Source organism: Cynoglossus semilaevis, chromosome 17 (assembly GCF_000523025.1).
Source record: "Cynoglossus semilaevis isolate Cse_v1.0 chromosome 17, Cse_v1.0, whole genome shotgun sequence".
Lineage (NCBI taxonomy): Eukaryota > Metazoa > Chordata > Actinopteri > Pleuronectiformes > Cynoglossidae > Cynoglossus > Cynoglossus semilaevis.
Genome location: NC_024323.1, coordinates 7,066,909 through 7,087,725, shown reverse-complemented (window position 1 = coordinate 7,087,725; position 20,817 = coordinate 7,066,909). Strand labels below are relative to the sequence as shown.

General features: G+C 38.8%; 1 protein-coding gene and 1 long non-coding RNA gene across 2 annotated transcripts in view; both read right to left on the bottom strand.

Annotated features, from left to right (window-relative positions):
• cacna1ia (calcium voltage-gated channel subunit alpha1 Ia) overlaps positions 1-16,018 on the bottom strand; it is a 55,392-nt gene extending 39,374 nt beyond the window's left edge. Inside the window, exons 1-4 of the mRNA XM_008329672.3 lie at positions 14,823-16,018; positions 11,289-11,422; positions 8,131-8,228; positions 4,001-4,160 (exon numbers count right to left, since the gene is read on the bottom strand). Coding sequence (XP_008327894.1) covers positions 4,001-4,160; positions 8,131-8,228; positions 11,289-11,422; positions 14,823-14,912 — 482 coding nt within the window. The 5' untranslated portion in view covers positions 14,913-16,018. The remainder of the gene's footprint in view (positions 1-4,000; positions 4,161-8,130; positions 8,229-11,288; positions 11,423-14,822) is intronic.
• A 1,131-nt stretch (positions 16,019-17,149) lies between these two features.
• Positions 17,150-20,817, bottom strand: part of LOC107989880 (uncharacterized) — a 53,287-nt gene continuing 49,619 nt past the window's right edge. Inside the window, exon 4 of the long non-coding RNA XR_001761410.2 lies at positions 17,150-17,582. This is a non-coding gene — a long non-coding RNA (uncharacterized LOC107989880). The remainder of the gene's footprint in view (positions 17,583-20,817) is intronic.

Genomic DNA, 20,817 nt, shown 5'->3' with positions numbered 1-20,817 from the left:
GCCTACAGCCTGGCGGTGAGGACCGTCTTCTTTGTCCAGCCAGCAGGTGCGACCTCCTTCACGCCTCGTAGGCACGTCGGAGCATGACATGATGCCATTATCAGACGGTAGAGAGCAAATGAAGGGCCGTTCATCATCCTCCTCCGGCTGATAGTAGGGAGCAGGAAGGGCCATACCTGAAGATCTACAGCAAAATAAAATAAATATAAAATATTTATAATAAATAAAATAATTATAAAGTGTTAGCATAGGCAACTGAAGAGAACAGAAAGTGAGCAAACTTCACGGTACAATCTAATTAAACACTAGACACTGGATCAGCACATGTTAGTAATAACCACCAATAACTGAATCAGTACATCCACACATTTCCTTGTGAAAAACAAATAAATATCGTTTCTACAAATTGTAATGAAATATCAAACATTCACTGTAAGGCCATGTTTGCAAAGACAACAACTGCCTTGGAAAGAGAGACAGTTCTGCACAGTTGCTCTGAATCTCCTGCCAACTTCCTGCTCTTAATGTGATTGAGAATGAAAGGTGAAGATAAACATCCATCATTTTCTGGGTTGCAAAATTATGTTGAGGAGAGCAGTTTCTAAATTGGTGCCACGGGGTCACCGTTTGAGGAGAGCCCTGAAATGAAATCCATGGATCTTCTCCTCAGCCTTGTGTTGTTATTCTGTGAAAAATACAGCTTTCACTGTGGATAAACACGAGGGTCTTCATGAAATGTCCTTGTGTTGAAACACCGGTCGATACGTCGTGCAAACAAGATTTAATTGTGGCTGTCAAAATTACATCACTTTACATTTTTATTACTTAAATTATTCAGATATTTATCACATTTTCAATAATTCTTATTTTTATTACTTAAATTATATTATTTATAGATATTTATCACATTTTCAATAATTCTGATTAATCTAAAGCAAATGACATTGTCAAAACTAAACTAATCTAAAGAGTTAATACATGCGACACAGTAAAAAGTAGAAAGAAATGCAAGTTTAAAAGTGGGTCACATTCTTATTTTTCAAGTTTAGCAACTGAGGAAAGTTGTAATTGTTGCAGTTTTTCCGCCTGTTCTTGCTGAATGAAAGACTGGAAATTGTTCAACAACTTGTGCTCCCTATTGTCTGATTTTGCACTTCAGATTTCACAAGGCACTCTAAGTAGGACACAGATCTGGAGTGAGCACTGTTGCATTGAATTTGAATTCTTTTGTCTTCAAGAAGTTCAGCACAAAGTGGTTAACTTCTTTTGCCGGCAACGACAAAGCGTTCGGCGGATGATTCTTTCATACCAATGTCCGGATCCATTCATTTACTTCTATTGTCCCTCGCATTAATTTTTATTTTAAGATGTGTTCCTCTTCCATAAAATCCTCCTCCTGCCTCTTATATTGGCTCCTACTCCTCGTGCTCTTCTCATTTCCACTCCTGGCTCCCTTTCGTTTCCTGTCTAATTCTTTTGATCTTACCCTATCTCCTCCGGTCAATAACATAATAGATAGTGCTGACATGCAGAGCAGTAGAATTTCTCGTTTTACCTCAAAACCGTTAGCCCGACACACATGTACACTCACTAATTCCAGGATCAATAGTTAGGCCACATCAAGCTGCATCACTTTCCACTGAGGATTGCATAGAAACCATTTATTGATTGGGTGGCACAGCAGAGTTTGTTGGAATGCAGCGAGACAGCCTTGGAGCGTAATAATTTATTGTAAGGATTATACAATTATATGTTTTAGTGTCCGGTGACACAGACATGTGTGAAGTATGTGGAGGCTTTCAGGGTTTCAATCAGTCATTTTTAATGGTCTTCCGAGGGGAAGGGGTAAATACGAGGAGAAAAATCAAAGTAGACAAACAACCCCTGGAAGAGCAGTGGAGCATGAATGAAGGCTGTTGCCCCCCTGCTGGTGACTTGGCTGCAAACAGTGTGGTGTAAAACCTGAGGAATCACACTGAGAAAACAACTGCCAATGAGGGGTGAGACATAAAAATGACTGGAGGTTCTTTGGGTGCCATGGTTGAAGATTTGTCTTAAATTTATCTCTGAGACAGACAGGAGACTTGGGGTATTAATGTTTTCATTTCAACCCACCCAAGGAAATAAATAAAAATCAAAAGAAACCACAAGGTTCCTAGGATCTTAAAAAATAAATGAATTAATTAATGAATGAAAAGAACAATGCATTTGAAAGGCAAGTGGATTGAAGCCTGTGAAGAGAGAAGTGGAGGTCAGATGTGTAAAGATGGTAGACTGACTGTGGCACTTGATTATAGTTATAACCCCAGAGAGTGGACGTTTGCCCTTCACTTAGCATAACAGCCCTTGAGCTGTGACTCAAGGGCTGTTATAATTAAGAACACAAACACTGTGACCAGCCTGCATTATACGCTAACGCTGTGATTTAAAAATTACAACACTTTGTTCCTGATCATCTCTTAGCTCCCCGAGGAATTATAATGATAATTACATAAGCTGCACTTAAACCTGGAATGCAAGGGAAGATACAACCACAAAATGATATTTCATTAATCGACCACAATGCAGATGTAGTAACAATTAATTCTCCTTCTTGTAAATGAATTTTCTACATTGTGAATTGCACAACGTCACCACACACGTCAAAGGAGAAGGCATAAACTGACAAGAGAAAGTCGTGACCAAACAAAACTGTTCTTAAACTATAATACGCATCTCTCAAACCTGTGTTTAAGCCACGACTCATCGTTTGAGAAACGCTGGGTTTTAATGGTCCATTCATGTGATGACTGAAAGGTTGTGGGTGATTCAATGTCAGCTTTGAGGTGAGGACGAATTAGGCAGCAAATTGCTGGCTGGCATATGTCCAGGTTTATCCAGTGATTAGATTTGTCATTAGTATACGCTGTGTCAGCACAATCAGAAACTGCACAGTGGCACAGAGTGATGCAGGGGTAATGCACAATGACGGGGTAGGTGGGGGCATTTGTTCTCTTTCTCAGATGATGTCAGTGCAGTAGAAAGACACAGAGAACGCTGGAAAATCAAAGGGTAAACAGCAGTAAATGTCACTCAAACTCACACAAAGGCTCAGTAGGTGACGCTGTCATGTGGGGTCATGAATATGCACCGAACCGCGGGAAAAATCATCATCTAAGCCACAGAATGAAAACAAAACAGTCGTTTGCTTTTCAGCGTCAGGAATCATAAGAAGTTCTGGAAGGCAGACCTGACTAATGGATACTGTTGTCATATTATGTACTTTCTCCGGCGCACTGTATGCATTTTGGCATAAAATCAATAGGAAGTTATTTATAAAACATACATCACGTGGTCTTCATCTTCCTCTGGTGATTCAGGTCACGTTCACTAGGACAGCAGTCTCAGTGAAGTAGCCCAAACACCCCCTTGCCCCCCTACTGTAGGCACTTGCACCAAACTGCCCTGGGAGAATGCTGAAGTGTTTATGTGTCAGACAAAATATGTGATCTCTTCAACATGACCTGTGTCCGCCCCAGGGTCTCCTTCCAAAAAAAGATAACTCAAAAACACCTTTGCAGCTGCCTCTGCTTCTCACTAGGATATCTGCAGAGTAGCTGTGGTGTATGAAGCATCCATCTGTACATGGTGACAGCCCTACCTGTGTCTTTTCTGAGTAAAAAACACATTTTTAATGTTATTGAAAAGCAACACTCTAGCACAATGTGGTCTTTATCTTTACTTGCAATGGCAAACTGTGCATTACACCATTGGTAGGTAATTATATCCACTATGTGTCATTTTAAATGCATTAACATTTTATGCTGATTCTTTCCACAGGTAAATTATCACTTTTAACCCATTCAAGACCAGACGTCCAAATGCCCCCCCTCAAATCACAAAGCTCATCAATCTCAATGGTTCCATTTTGTAATCATCAGGTTTTTTTTGTCTTCTTTTTTCCTCCTTTCTAAAGAGTCTTCAACATATGAACATACCACAGACACAGGGTTCAACTCACAGAGTGAAGTTCTCTTCCAGGTAGCAGCGGTTCCTCAGTAGCCCCGCCCACAGCTGCACGCCGATGATGCCGAAAATGAAGAAAACAAAGAAGCAGAGCAGCAGCACGTTGCCCAACATGGGTAGGGTGTCCAGCAGCAGATTCACCAGGATCCGCAGACCTGTGTGGTTTAACAGATCAATCAATCAGTGATTGGTCATCAAATCTGGGGTGTTTTTCTCTGCAGCCATTCTGTTTATGAGCATAAATATTGTTGCACAGGGACCAAAATAGACAAAGTGCTTCTGTGGAATATTGAAAATGAATAGACAAAGATATGAATAATCTGGAAGATAAATAAAGTAATTTGAGGTTTTGTTTATGATTAAACACAAGCACGTTCCCCCGTCTTGTCATTATTATTCATTGTCATCCAAACTGGCTTGGTCGTGTCGAACAGAAAAAGTTGCGAGTAAAAAAAATATTGTCAGTTGATTAAACTACCCAGACAGAAAGGTGAGTGCCACTGATGTGATCACAGCAACCTCCCACTGACACATGGGACGTGTTCCCACTGCATATCTGAGCGACGTTGGTTTTACCACAAGTGTGACGGTCATGTGTGACTCCCTGTCTCTGTCTATCCATTGTTTGTGTTCGTTGGGGTTTGGCAGAGCCCCGCTGGGATTCATGAATGACAACTCAGCAGTGGGTTAATAGGCAATGAACACAACCGAGCGTCTAAACTGCCAACATTCAGAATGACAGGTGAGAAGCTGAGCGAGACGGCAGAAGAGGGAGAGAGAGAGAAAGAGAAAGAGAGAGAGAGAGAGAGCGAGGGAGAGCGAGGGAGGTATGGGGAGGATGCAGTGACATGAATAATGTTTGAACAAGTAGAAAATATTTGTACAACACACCTGCAGTATAACCAAACACAAAACAAATGTTGACAGTAAGACGTCCATTAACCTCAAACATAACTTAACTACTGTGTCTTCATTCATCTTTGACTGTTGTAATGAGTTAAATGACGCTTATTTAGAGTGTGTGCTCACATATCGTGGGTTTGTTTGCTACGTCTGATTCACTTCATCTGAAGTGAATCTGGATTGTCCTGGAGATACTTCAGGATCAGGTCTCACATTAAAAACTGTTAAAGTAACTAAAGTCTAAAAGTTATTTTTCTGTACAAAAAGGAAGAGGATTTTGTTTTCTATATTGTTATTATTAATAATGACTATAGTAATTTTTTCTTTTCTTTTTTTTAAACCAGTTCTATTTGCACAAATAATGGTAGCTGTAAGCACATATTTATGTTTAAGGCCACACAAAAAATGCTCTAGGGCCATAGTTGGACCCAGGGCCAGATCTTGGACAACCCAAATCTAAATGAAGTAGATTTGGACAAGCGATGAAACTCACACATTTGTCTTAGTATAGGCTTCTAATTAGCTGCTGACTGAAGCTGAAATTCGTTCTTTTTTTATCAGCAAGTAGTCAATTTGTAGAATACATCAGCGATGGCCTTATTTACGAAAACATAAGGGATTTTTGTTCTACATTATTGACAATACTGCCAACCAGCAAAACTTTGCATTTTATATTTTACAGAGTTACAACAAGTCCTTGGTCGAAGTACATTTTCAACTTTACCAAACTTTTAAAATGTTAATATTGATTTGTTAATCAGCCTCTAATGTGCAGGACCTCGAAGTTCAGAGCATTGCAGATTACAAAGACAATGGTATGCTGATCTAGCAGCAAAAAACAAACAATAGCACTAGAAGTAAGGAACCTACACAAATTTAATCTTCAGAGGACAGAGTGCAAAGTTCCTCCTTAGCTGGTAAATTTATCTTGTCAACCCCGTATTAATCGAGCGGCTCTGCTGTTGGAGTGCATGTGTCTCTGGTGGAGGCTTGAGGCAACTCTAAATGTGTTTGTTCCCCAGGGCCATTGTCATTAGGCTACTGTTCCATTAGGCTTAATTGGGTGAAAAGAGAGAGAGAAAGAGTGAGAGATGGGGGACAGTAAGGGAGTGAAGGGGTGAGAGAGAGAGAAGGCCTGTGGGTTGTGTTGAAAAATGTAAGAAGGAAAGTAAAACATAAATTTCTCATTTATTTTTTACTCATTCTCCTCATTTCATTTTCTTCCCCCTCTACACCAACTGTTCCAGCTACTTCCAAATAAAGATAGATGTCTCTCCTTACACGACTGAGAAAACAGATTCACAGTTTTCTGCCTTCCTCTCTTCTCTCCTCTCGCCTCCTTTCCTACCAACTCCTATCTTAACCAATCTCTTTTCTTCTATCCCTTACCTTTACTTCTTTTCTTCCTCTTCTCTCATCCTCCCCTCTTCACCCCTTCACCTTCTCTCCTCATCCTTTCATTATTTACAACTTTTCAACATCATTGTTTGTCTGCTGTTCCACTGTCTCGCACCAATTTCCTGGAGAACACAACAGCTCCCACCGACACGCGAAGCACAGGACTATTATCCACCATTTCCATTGTAGGAGGGCGGCAAATTGAAGTTTGTGTGAGGTCAGGGTATGCTTGTGCTCCCTGTGTGTTTTTAAGCGCAGCAGCAATCAAACGGCTCAAACAAGACATATTACTATTCCCACATTTCCTCACCTCAAATTGGGTCATGAATAGGGCACGGAGTCGGGCTACTTCACAGATATTACCGCTTGGCCAAGTAAAAACAGTGTAAACAATAATACACAAAGTATACACAAAGAGGGGAAGGGGATCGAAGACACACATGCCACACAGCTGCTGCAGAGCGTGTATGCTAACACACTGCATGCACCTGGAGATTTGTGCAATAAGCAGTACACACTTCAGACTTTATGGACTTGAACGTAAATACTGAGCCATCTTGTTTTACAAATTCTAAGGAGTTATTTTTCCTAGACAAATAAAGAACATTTTTCCTTGAAATAAGTGACAAACTGGAAAAAGATTTCACCACCAGAGACAACACAAAAATGAATAAATTACAGCAGTAGCACAGATGACTCGTCTTTTGTTAGGGAGCTATTTCATCTAAAACGGCTTATAGTTAGAAAGCAATAGCGTGGCTAACAATGAGCTGAAGCTTAAGATCAACAGTGAGAAGAATTAGCTAAAATATACCCAAAAACTGAATGAAAAGGATGTCCATTAACAGTCTAATAGATAGCTTAAATATATATATAATATAAGCAAATATGAAACATATGCAAGAAATTAAAAAACAAGAAAGAAAAAAGTACATTTGTAATCCAGCATCAACTCATCCACGTCAAAAAAAAAAAAAGAATCTCACCGTTATTTCAGTGTTGCCATATGTTTTGGTTGTGTATTGGCATTTTCTGCAGTTTACCTACTGTATAAAACTGAATATAACTTAGTATTAGTAAGTATAAGTAGTATTTTGAACAACCTCTGTCTCCATAGACAAAGGGAATTAAACATTGTGGCTTTTTTTTTTAGATTATTCCCTTCTGCCACAGACTTGTTCATCATTGTTTTAAAGAAAGTCTCAGAAATTTTAATTTATCTGAAAAAAAAGAAAACTTCCAAATCACATACTTTATTTACTTAAGACTAACTGCAGGAAGAGCAAACTTTGGGAAGGACAGAATGTCTTTGTCGTTGTTTACATAGAAAAAAAGGGTGTTATATGTAAAAAAAAAAGTTTCTTTCCCACCTTTTAAATATTAATAAGAAATAGATCCACAAAACAAACTCTTCCAAAGACAAACTTCATTACACATCGTTGTTGTTAACTACTAATTGTTAGCTAACCACTAAAGTGCTACATCGTAGAGATAAGGTTGGTGTGAACCCGGCCTGAAACGGCTAATTGGTGCTTATGGTGATTAAGAGCTTCCTGTTTGCGCAGCAGAGCAAAAAAAAAGAAAAAAATCAATAGAAGTTAAAAAGTTATAGCAAAGAACCGAGATAAAGACAGAAGTAGTGAGTGCTGTGGCCACGGACTGATCCCAAAAAAACAAACACTGAAGTTATACCTGTGTACGTGCTTCATTTACTGAAATATATACACATATATACTGTACTGTAGGCCTATAGACCATTTCCCAACATATGAAAACACAAGAGCACAGTGTTGTCTGCATAGACAGAAACGTAAATGTCCTTACTTGGCACTCGGTTGATAGCTTTGAGAGGCCGAAGAACCCGCACTGTCCGGATGGCTGAAAGATTAATGTTCTGAAGGTCCAGCGAATACTCAACCATCCTGGTAAAACAAACAGCCAGACAGAGGTGGAAGGAAAAAAAAGAAAGTTAAGGAATTTTTAAAGGTTTTTTTCTCCTTGTTTCTGGACTCAATTTCAGTAATCTTTGGCTCCACCTTTATATGAATTCTTCTTGCAAAATGTGTATCTGTTTCTAGGCTCTAATGTTAATAACCTTGGTTCAGATCACATGACTACAGTATGGCAAACATTCAACTAACTTGTTGCTTTAGCTTTGTAAATGTTTTTTTTTTTCTATTACATTCTTATATTCACACAATATCTGAGCTACACTGTGTATCAAGCTTGTTACTTAATTTCTGGACTAATTTTAAACCAACTTTTTACCAGATGTTTTTGGACCATGTTTTGTAATCAGGTACTTATTTTTCATCTTATTCAAATTTAACAAAAAACACAGATACTGTAGCAGATCTTTAACTAATCTCAGGAACTCCTGAGTCTGCAGGATGTGACTCAACAGTCTTTTTCTGCCAGTGGAGCTACTGCTCAGGTTTAAGTCTCAGCTGCAGCCAGGGGCTGAACCACTGATGGTACAATGCAGCAGCAGCCCTGCCACCACCAGCTAATAACACCCAGAGCACAGCCAGTGGATTTGACAAAAAAAGAACCCAGTCTCAGAGTCTCTTACTCACACAGACTTATGAACCATGTCATTTATAATAATGTGATACTTTATTGATCCCACAGGGAAGCTCTTTCCATTTGCCATCTCCACTGCAGCGAGTCATCAGCAGAGCAGCGCCCTGCTGCACAGCAAGAGTGGGATTCTTTGTTCTAACAACGATTTGAACTGTTATACAGCCGACATTCTCAAAACCATTAACATTTTATTCATGTATTAATAAAATATTTAAAACCACTATAAATTTATAACATGTGAGGCTGTTAAGGTGTGATTCCTTCCCCCCTCCTCGGAGTCCTGGAAACACCTTAACACAGAGTAAAGCTCATTTCCAGACCAATTTACCGGTCCCCGTGGTGGACAATAGAGAAATGCCACACAGCAGCTTGATGAATGTCACAGTATAGAGAAGTTCATAACAGTTGTTTAGGGACTGGCTGTGTGAAGAGGTGTTATTGCAACCTGCCTCAAACACATTAATGTCTGTTGTGTCGATGGGACGAGGACGGCGGAGGCACAGAATGAGAAAATAAGAAGGCCTGGAGACTTTTAAAGCAATTAAAATGTGCGCGTGACTGTCTTATTAAGATTGAGAGACGTCAACTGTTAGATAAAAGACACCTGGAAAAGCATGCACTGTAAATAGCAATCAGAATTGCTGCATTTGGGACGGTAATTAGTTGACTTCCTCAAGCATTTTTTTCATTAATTTTTTTTTTTTTTACAAACCTCACAAAGTATTTCAAGTATTTCATCCTGTGCTGGTGCAGGTCTGTGTGTTGCATTATTATGAAATATCATATTATAAAAGTACTGTGAACCTAAAACATAAATAATCAGGTCAAAATGTGTTTAAATAGAGGCTGGGCTCTACAGCTTCCATAAGGCAAAATGTAGGGTTTAAACAGGGCAGTGGTGACTCATGACTCATGTGACTCATGTTCAAGTCTACACAATCAGTTTAGGATCTCATCCTAACTCTGATCTCCTTCATTCATGAATTGTATTGTGTAAGAAAGGAGACTGGGAAAAATCCACAACGTAGTGAAAACAAGTTGAGTCTCAGCAGGGTTTGTTTTTGAGGTGAAATCCTTTCTTCAACTCAGTATGAATTCTCCTGTAAAACTCCAAAAGGGAAGAGACACGAGATGTTCACTCATTAGCCCGAGGGTTTGTGTTTCCTGTGTACAAGATTTTAAAACCATCTGAAACAAAACAGAACCTTTTATGGGCTGCAAACACAAGAGTTGTATTAGTGGGATGTATTGTTTGACAATGCCCACCATGTAATACAGGAAGTAAACAAAAAAAAACCATCTAACAAATCAAATATCAATCTCCAGCAGGGCCACAGGCGAACTTTTTTCATTTTGTAAATTGAATCCTAGCATTAAATCAAATAAAAAAATATTTATATATATGAAAACTATGTAAAGCAAACATTTAGCTCCAGGCTAATAAAGAATAGTGATTCATATATTTTTTTTTAAGATTATAATTTGAATATAATAAGAGAACAAGTGTGACACTTGTTACACAGTAACACAATCAGATACACTTTGATTCTCTCTGATTGCTGTGGGGTCGGACTGAAGCAAACACAGTGGAGTGGATCAGGCTAAAATATTACAAATGTGATGTAAAATAAAACACATTGCACTGCCTCTAATAGGGTTAATGGACCAAATGCATCTTCTGAGCCTGTTCTTCCATGCATGTGACAAAGAAAGAGGCAAATGGGAGTAAGAGAGCAGTGAGAAGCCCCCAGGTCACAGACACACGGTGGTTGGTTTGCCTTAGACTGGCAATGTCTTTTGTAATTAGCTGAATAGACGCTAATATAATAGACGCTGCCAAGTAGAAAATGAAGACAGAGACATTCACACACATGAACAGGGAAAAACAGGGACACACATTTACTTAGATGAAACAAGCTCCAAATGAGTGAGACGACAGACTGTCATTTTTTCTGTTTAAGTCCGAGCTGCAAATGTTCACACAAGTGATGAGGATCCACTGAGTATGAAATGATGGCACTAAATGAAGATAAACGTCTTTCCGTCGTCACTGCCTGGTGCTCAACCTTAAATGTTGTTTTTCTAGGAGCCTACCCACATACACTGACACAAATAAATAAACAGTTTTACAGGTTCTGTTAACACGAGGTACCTCAGACAGTTTTAGAGGTTCTGTTAACACGAGGTACCTCAGAATTTGAAAAATAATATTGAGCACCAGGATTACAAATTAACACTGGATTCAGAAACACAGATGTTATACACATCTGTGTTTCTTCAGGTATTGATAGATTGGAATTAGCAGGAAAAGATGCAATATTTGAAAATAAATATAGACAACCAACAAAACATAAATTCTTAAAAAGTAAAAAAAAAAAATAAGATTTTGCGTTGCTCACCCAGTCATGACAATGAAGAAGTCCAGCCTGTTCCAGGTGTCTCCCAGGTAACAGCGACGCCCAAAGATCCCGAGGGCCACCATCTTTATGACCATCTCCAATGCAAAGAAGATGTAGATGAATGCATCGAAGGCCTATGGAGATACAAGGTGACGAAGGTTACACAGGGGTAAACCAAAGATGACACTCGATGGATTTGATAACATTTTGCTTAAGCCAAACATCTGTTCTCTCCTCTGTGCTTATGAAAATGATGGGCTCCATATGTTGTCAGTGTTTACAGTACTTGTCTCTGATGAGGACAAATTGTCTGCTTTCTAAACAAAAACAATATTAGTCATAAAATTAGTCAAGGCTAGACAAAAGCGAAGAATCTAATGAGAGACAGTGAAACATAATTATGAACATTACCTCAAGCAAATGTTGACGTTTTAAGCTTTTACAACAGCAATGCTTAATATGAACAGTGTGTGTGTGTGTGTGTGTGTATTTAAAGTCTTCAAACAAATATATATGTAATGAAGACTGAAAAAGGAAATAATCCTTTACTGGTTAAACATAAAATAAATCCTTTGATTCCAAATGCAACAAAATGTATCCTCATAAAATATATATAAATACCATAACAAAAAATGAAAAACCTGCCTGGTGAAAAAAGGTTTTCATTTTCAAGCTGGATACAGTTCCAGGTTGCCAAAGTACAAAAACATGTCCTGAGGATAGAGTGTGAACACATACAGTAACATAAGCCAATACACACGGTGCAGTGGGAAAACAATTTTCTTCAAGTGGTTTAGGGTTATTGCCTTTCCCAGTTGTTCAGGCAAAGGTTAAATGTTCGACCATAGACTCAGCAGTGGGCTTAGAGCAAGAGAGTGAAAAATAATGCAAAGGAAATTTGGGGCAAGACTGTAACACCTCGTAAGTGGAGAAGAGCAGTGGATAGTGTTTTTAGACATGATCCATCGATTTCAAGTACACTTGATAACTATGTTAGGAAAGGTGCAAATTTATTCTGGCTGCAGCAAAGTGGAAGATGTGGTGTTTTATTCCAACATAAATGTCAAGAGGGACTAAGCATATTTTCTCTTAATTTAGGGAAACTTTTTTTTTCTTCTTGTTTGAAGGTGCTGTCTAACCCATTTACATGACGAGAGCTACATACAGAAGTGTCAGCAACAAATATAGTTAAAATGAGGATATCAATACAATGTTAGTAGAATAATGTCATTGTAATTAATTAAATTCTATGTTGAATTCTTTACTGTACACTGTATAGTCTGACACTGACTGCAGTAGTCAAACCTGTGTTTAGTTCCGTGTTGATTGACCGGGAAAGAAATCCATCACCGTTATTTGTCACAGCTGCCAGTTTCTTTCCCGGCCACTCTATCAGGTTCCATCTTCAGTTGGATTTGTAAAAAGGTTAAGGCTGTCTGGAGATGTGCTCCTTCATAGTTTCTAATAAGAGCTGCTCTGGGGTTACTTCATAAACTGTCACCACAATGACTGTTTGGAAGGAGAAGAGGCTGCAGTTAGCAGGTCATTGGGACACAAAGGTAGTGCATAACCCCCCTGGTCTAAAAAATATATGACCTTAGCCTGTAAATATATAACTATATTCATACATGTTGTTACATATATAGTAATATTGTAATAAATTATATATTAATATATTACATATATTAAAATATTCCAATTCCACATTCAAATTTCCCTAACTGCTATCTCCCAAAATATGAATGTTCACATTCCAACTTAACTGCTATCTCCCAAAATATGAATGTATTTAGTTTGATCAGATTATCACATTAACTTAAGTTACATGGGGATAAATGTACTTCAGTTTCTCATGATGTGATAGATAGATAAGAGTTTTATTAATCCTTCGGGAGTTGCCTTTGGGAAGTTAAGCAGACTACACTGATCCGAACCCAAACAACACTTTCCTTCCCCTGAGGACTGAGGCTCTAAATCCTGATTTGACCTCAGCAAACCAACATTATATCTTAACTTATCCAAAGGTTATCTATTGTTTGTGCCTTTGTTTCTTTACTCTTGAAAGCGAAGTGGGGATTTAAGACTTTGCTGCGGTCCAAAAGAGCATGTGAGGGCCACTCTAACTACCCAGGCCCTGTCAACAAAATCCCTGCTGTTACCATTAGCAACCACCAGAGCAACTACCCTCATGCTACCAGAGGAGACAACGAGCTTGTTAGAGAAATATAAGAGGGCAAAGGGACAGAGAGCAAGTGTGTGTGGGGGGGGAGTGAGGGAACACCAGGGATGGAAGAGTGTTCTGGAAGAGGCGCTCAAGTCAGAGGAAGACAGACAGCAGATAATTTTGGAAATTTGCATCCGTGTTCCATTTTACAGGTTTTCTCATTGACAAACTCTATTCTAGGTCTCTATCAAATGAGAATAAGAAGTCAGAATAAAAAGACACTAATGGTTACAGGGAGGAAATCTGACTATAAAAATGAATTTTGTTTTGCTTCCCACAGGAAAACTAATGTTTCCAATCCGTCCTGCACTGAAACACTCAGAGAGAAGTATTCACCCTATAGACTCTAGAGACATGCTGTATGCTATGGTTGGAAAAGGTTCTTCTGCAGCAGGGAAATTGTTAAAAACAGGCTGATGCATTTCACCAAAACAGGCAGGATTATTTTTTTCCTCTAACCTACAAACTAACCCAACATTAACTGTAGCAGTTAAAGAAAGCTATGGCGCATTGCATGCATCTTTAGGTCAGAATAGGTTTACTATGTCATTCAAATCAACAGAAATCTTAAATGTTCTTATTCACAAATATTCTAACAGAAACAGATTTCACAGTAGCATGGATTTGATTACAGTGATCTATCAGTTGATCTGAGATACTTGGATATGGACCTCATCTTAATAACCATTCCATGTGAATGGGCAGGGGGAAAAAACAGCATTCAACAAAATGTTAGTACATACAGAAACCAGATTAACAGTAAAAATCTCAGCTGTGTGATCTGCCACAGACGGGGTAAAAAATACTAATTTAAAAAAATATAACTAAAATGCCTGAGTGATTGATTAGACCATTCCTGTCGAACCAGTGACTGAGACGAACCAGTCAGTATCACATTACCAGATTGGGCTCAAACTGAATAACATGAGATGGAAACAGATTAAATAGGTAAATAAAATTCCACACATCAGATGCCAGTTCTCTACAGCTACACTTACAGAGCTGTGTAGTTTAAACTCTACAGTTGTGGCATCTGTGACTGTAAAAACTGAACCACTAGCATTTGTCATCTTCATTCTCATTTAAATAAAAAGATAAAACTGCTTATGGCTCAGCAAAAAACAACAACAACAACAACAACAACAACAACAACAGAACCCTGTACTCCTCGTCTAGACAGTCGGTTCCATGAGGCAGTAGCTGCAGTGTGTGTGCACCACAGTAAAGAGAAGGTGCAGTGGGCCTGCTGTGTCCTAGCTTATCACAACAATAACACCACGCTGATATTGCAGTTCTAGAGTCTGCCTTACCTGTAGTATCTGGCAGCGGTCCGACGTACAGTCGATGTTCTCACACGGCTGGTACATGCCCAGAGTCACACAGTTGAGCAGAATCACCATGATGCTGATCCTCTCGAACCATGTATTCACAGAAGTGCAGTTAAGGAGCAGTGAAACCGAGGAGAAACACAGTCATGCACAGATACGGCTGCAGTGGTAGAATATTCCAGTCCAATGGTTCCCAAACTTTTCTGTGCCTAGGCCCCCCCAAACAGCCACCAGACAATGCCATAGAGGATATATTGATATAAACATCGACTTGTATCATGTATTTTCTTACATTTAGCCACAATTCATTCAACATTATTATATTTGTTTAGCTAGCTACACGCTAGCTTGAAGAGCGTAGAGGTTTACAACCAGACGCAAACCACGGGGTCAACATTGATTGACAGGTGCAGATTTTAAACGAGGAGCGTTCACGTACCGTCGGAAACTTGAGCATCCAACGATTACAGCAGATTATGTGAGTACAGTTCAGGCCAAAAATAAAGAAATAAAGAAACAATAATAATTGGTATATTAACAATGTATATGAACCAAATTGACAAAGCATTACAAGGGGTGGTTGAAAACATAAATTAAAATTGCCTGGAGGAGAAAAAGGAAGTTTTTGTAGTGAATTTAAATACACAGTGGTGTGACTTTGACCAGAGGTTAAAAACAAAGACTTGTTTAAAGTTTGAATCTGCATAAATATCCTCAGTAATGCAGTTTGTGTCACTAAGATGACACAATGTGTTGAAGTTTCTTACTTTCTTCCCCGGGGAAATACTGCTTTGCAATTTGTTCTTCACAATTTGCCTTTTTTCACAATCTGTCTTTCCCAAATGTCTACAGTGAACTGTGTGCTTTCAATGAAGTCAAATCAGGCTCGTTTACACAGCATAGCAATTTCAAAAATAATTAATTTAGTAATTTAAAGCTGAATTGGAGGCGGGGATTTATTAAACTTAAAACAACACAATCATTGCTTTGGTGACAGGGTGTTCATCACTATCTACAATTAATTCGATCACTGGAAAATAGTGCCTCTAAGTGGCAGTAATGATACTCTTTGGAAGAAGAGCTGCTGTTTAAGAAGTATAAAATTTAGGTTTCTTATAACCAGACAATCCAGATGTAATATGACTTTGACATGTTTTAATGGTGACGTTTCACTTGATGTCACTGTGGTTAAAAACTACACCTGTATTGTACGTTTACAGGATGAGAATTCACTTAGATTCTTTGGTGAGACTTGTTACCTACAAGTCAAACCTATTCTGTATGACAGGAAACAGTTCTAAGATTATATAAGGCCAGGTTGAAAGGCGTAAGTTTTCTGAGTTAATTTGGTGTCATAATAAAAATTGTGTGATATTTACAGCTCTACAGAACAGGGGAGAAAAAAGCATAATGTTTACCAGCGACAGTTTGGTGGGCCAACGTTAATCCATGACTGGAGCTCTGAAGGAGATGTATAATCTGCATCGCCTGAGTCAAAGGTGTGAATAAATAATAAAAGTGAAGGATGAAAATGCGGCTTATTAAACAAGTTAATCTGGTTCAGTCCCATCATAAATTTTACCCTTACTTCCTAAACTGTCGTTTGGTGTTAAAGTAATGGTTAAAAAAAACTATCAAAATGGAACCACCTGATTTCAAGTCAAAACAGAAGTTCATTAAAGATTAAATTACAAAATAACTACTTGTTTATAAACTCCTGACATCCTTTGGTTTGTTTATGACTCAAAATAACCCCAGGGATTGTTTCAACAACAAACCTGAATGTAAATGAGTTAAAAAAAAAACAACAACATAAATTTTAGACTATTTGCAAACACAGAGTCATTTGCACTGTTATGTTCAGCACATACTGATTATCTGACTGGACATCTTAAGGCTATTTCTGGTCACCTGTGAGCACAGCGACGTACGCACACCACAAATTCCATTGAGTACATTTAATAAACGTCTAATCTACAGCGGCAGCAGCGTGTGGCGCATCATGCGAGCCGGTCACGCAGCTGCAACTTCTCAAGGAATCTATCAGTGAAAACGACAAGTCATTTTCCAGCCTACCTGTTTGTTCTACATCAGAGAGTACGTCATGGCACAGAATAACTTCTAAATATTTATAAGAAATGATGAAGGATAAAGTAGTTCAGAAATAGACAGTTCCAGTCACATGTAGCAGCAGCACAAACAAATACATTGAATAAAAAAAAACAAGATTTTTATGATGTTATTTTGACCATAACAATGTTCTACTTTATAATAATGTTTATTGTCATTAATATTAACATGTTCCCCTTTGTTGTACAGAAGTGACTTTAAGTGCTTCTTCGTAGACTCTGTCATGGATTTAGGTCAATAATAATATAAATGAGCAAAAGTTTGAAATAATTAGTTTTAGTAAGATTTTCTAAGCAGTCCATTCAAACTGTCATTAGTAAAGTTAAAAAGACTGTTGATGCTGATATTGTGTTGCTTTGTACATGTCATATAACGGGCGGACACACATGACATACTGTACATACTGGGATTACATGGTTGGAAATGTGCTCATAACTCATTTTTAGTCTCTCTCTCTCTCTCTCTCTCCTTTTCCAGTTCAGCAGACACTCACCCACACAGACACTTACAAACATATCAATACTCTTTTCGTTAATCTGTATGTGTCTCCTGCTCGCTGTTTTCCCTCCACTGCTACAGCAGCTGCTCTAGGAGAGCTCTCTGGGGTCACACCTTGAAAAGAGAAGGAAAAACATGATCACAACATTTTGCATCTGCCCTCATCTCTCAGCCTAAGCCTGTCTCTCCAGTGGGTGACCCAACCTCCTAAGTTGACGACAGCTTCTCCCCATCAACATTTTATGTTCACTATCATTTAAACTCCCCTTTTTTCTATTCTGTCTCTCATTGCTTCTCCTCAGCTTCTTGTTCGTTCCCAGGTGAGACTGAACAAACAATGGACAGGTTTTCCCTCCCAGCAAAATATGATACAGCCGCTTTGGGACACATTAAATCTCAACAGGCACTGAAAAATCAATCAAGCCTGAGTGTGCATGAATGCATGTCCATGTGTGTGTGTGTGTGTGCAGTACTCCCCTAGCACTAGTAAAGGAGTTGCCCCAAGGTTAAGTTTGAGCAATTCAGGAGGCCTTAATTGAACTTGTCAAGAAAAATCAAGTAAAACAGGAAATCTGTGGGGTAAAAAAAATCACATAAATGACCACAAAAAGCATTGACAAATGTTTAGTTCTGGGTCTTAAGAATGAAGCCAAACTAAATAGAGCTTAAAAAAGCAGTTCAAAACAACAACAGACAGAAGATGTGAACCTGTTCTCAGATCAAAACGTTATTCTCACTAGATTATCTCCTTTTCCACCGCCTAATACCATGGACCACAACCGTTGGCCTTCTCACGTCCAATCCATCAAAACTAATAGTATCTGCAGCACCTGCACTGGCAGGAGTTGAGTGTCTTTGTCATACTGACCAATAACCTTTCCCTCCTCGGGGAGTTGTATCAGCGGGCGGCTGACTAACGCCTGGCTGATTACACAATACCAGCTGATGGCCGCTCACGTCTCCCAGAGATCACGCTGGGAGGGTTTGAACTGACACCGACACCATGCTTTAAGGAACCAGAGAATGTTAATTATGGTGTTACAAAGCTCCAGTTATTAAATGGAAAGCTGAGGACTACAGGGTCATAAAACCTTTTGTTGCAATTTCCCTTAATGGAGACTTGACTTAACATTCTGGCAAAAGAGAGATTTTAGTTTACAAGGTTTTTTTTTTTTTGGTATTATTTATTTCCTTCACTTAAAATTAAAACCCTCTTAAAATTCACATCCAAGTTATGATTTTCTTGTCCTGTCTGATCATTTAGTTGTACAACAAGACAAGACAACACTATTTAATTTGACTTAATATTACATCACAGTAGTGATGTAAAGTGTCTGTAGTAGTAAATTACAAGTTGAATCATTTTAAAGTCCTTGTATTTATCAATGTCAGCCGACATCAGCTCATATTTTCTCAAAACTTAATTTATTTGTCACTCAGCTCCACAGGAATTTTTTACATTAATGCCTAAATTCACCCTTATATTCATAACAAACACTTTTTTAGAAAGAAACCAAATGATTTGACAAAGGTTTTTTTACCTCAGCCTCTGCAGGAGCAGAGACTTGGTTTGTGCAGATTTAGGTGATAAAATGACATTGAAGTTGATTGAAGGTGTGCCGTCAGTTGTGTGATGAGCACTTTTCCATCAAACCCACAGTTGTGACGTTTGTCAAATCCGTAACCACAGACGGAGGCCTTGGTTTTGGCTCGTCCTGTTCTCACTTCCTCCCTTTGGGTCCTGATCCATGACAAAGTGTCGAGGCAGACTGCCAGGAATCTCACCATCTACCTCACTCAGCTCTAAATCCCTCTCTTTAATCCCCCTTAATTTCCTAGAAGCTTGTGAGAACATCGATCGATGAGTCTATCTATCTGTAGCTTGGGTTTCTGTCTGAATGGAACCTCCTCAGTGCCTCTTAGCTTCACCTGCACTTCATATCTAAACGTTTATTATGTTGCATAAGGTTATTTCTTCCTCACACATGTCTCTGCTGTATTCTGCTGCTGGACTCTATCCAAGTAAAATGCGTTACTTATCCTTGTGTGTCTTTACTTCAAATATTGATATCTTTAAATTGGCTACTCAGCCACTTTTATGGTGTGTGCATTCATATTTTTTGCCACATTTAAACACATTTTTACTATATTCACTTTTTAAGCTGCCGTTTTTGCATATACAATGTAGGAGAATTTTACTGTATAAAAGCAAGTGTTTGTGCTAATACATATCTGTCCAAATTTGAGCTTCTGTGTATTCATAGTGTGTGTGTGTCTGTGTGTGTGCACAGAAGATAACTCACTGCTGCCTTTGGTGTAGCTGAAGACTGCAGACACCGAGGAAAATATAAGCCAACTCAGAGGGAGTGAAAAGGACACGAGTAAGTGAGGATGGAAAGGAGGGAACTATAATAGAAGGTCCAATATAAAGTACAGAGTAAAGAGGTGAGTGGGAGGTTAAGGAGATGATGTCGAGAGCAGAAGTGAGGAAAATTAGAGAGGGGCATGCAAGGGGAGGGGGAGAAAAGAGAGCGAGAGAGACAGAGAAAGAGTAGGAGTTAGATAAATATGGTTTCGTATTTATCAAGTGTGTTTCTCGTCCATTCATCTAAACCTAATCTGCTAAGATGGTCTAGGTGGAGCCTGGAATTAACCATTCAAACTCTTCTTCACACCTATGGTCAGTTTAGAGATTATACTTCATCTAATACTTCATATGCATGTTTCTAGACTGTGGGAGAGCAGCGGAACTGGACAATGGAAAATGTGCAGAAAAAACTATTAGCCTTATGTGATCTAACTAATCCAACTTAGCAACTTCTAACAAGAAAATCAAATTGTCTGAATATAATAGAATAGTATTTTTGAAATTGCAAAACACAGTATTACAGTATAGTGAAACAGAATCAGGATAGCTGTGCTAACAAATGCCAAAAATACCCAAAAGTAACACAGAAGTAGTGCAAAGAGCAGGATCAGTAAGTGAGTGTAGATTAGTAATAGCATTAGCCCATATAAGCTAACACTATCCTTCTACTGCTTCATGAGGGAACATCTTGTACGATCACCTGCACCTTCTCATGTAAGAACATGAGTCAAAGCCCCTTAAGTCATGTTAGCAGTCGGAGCAGCAGGGCTGGACACATGCGGTGACACCATCTGCCCTCATTCCAAATTCCAACATCCATACAGCAGGTCCGTGTCAGAGTAGCAGTGCCGAAAATTGTTTAGTCCTCACTGGTAAGTAAAGGTTGTCTTCAGCCATCAGTGCTATGACTGCAGCAGCCAGAAGAAAGACAAAGGGAATTAAAAAAAGATGTAAATGTGTGTCAGTGTGCACCGCATGAAC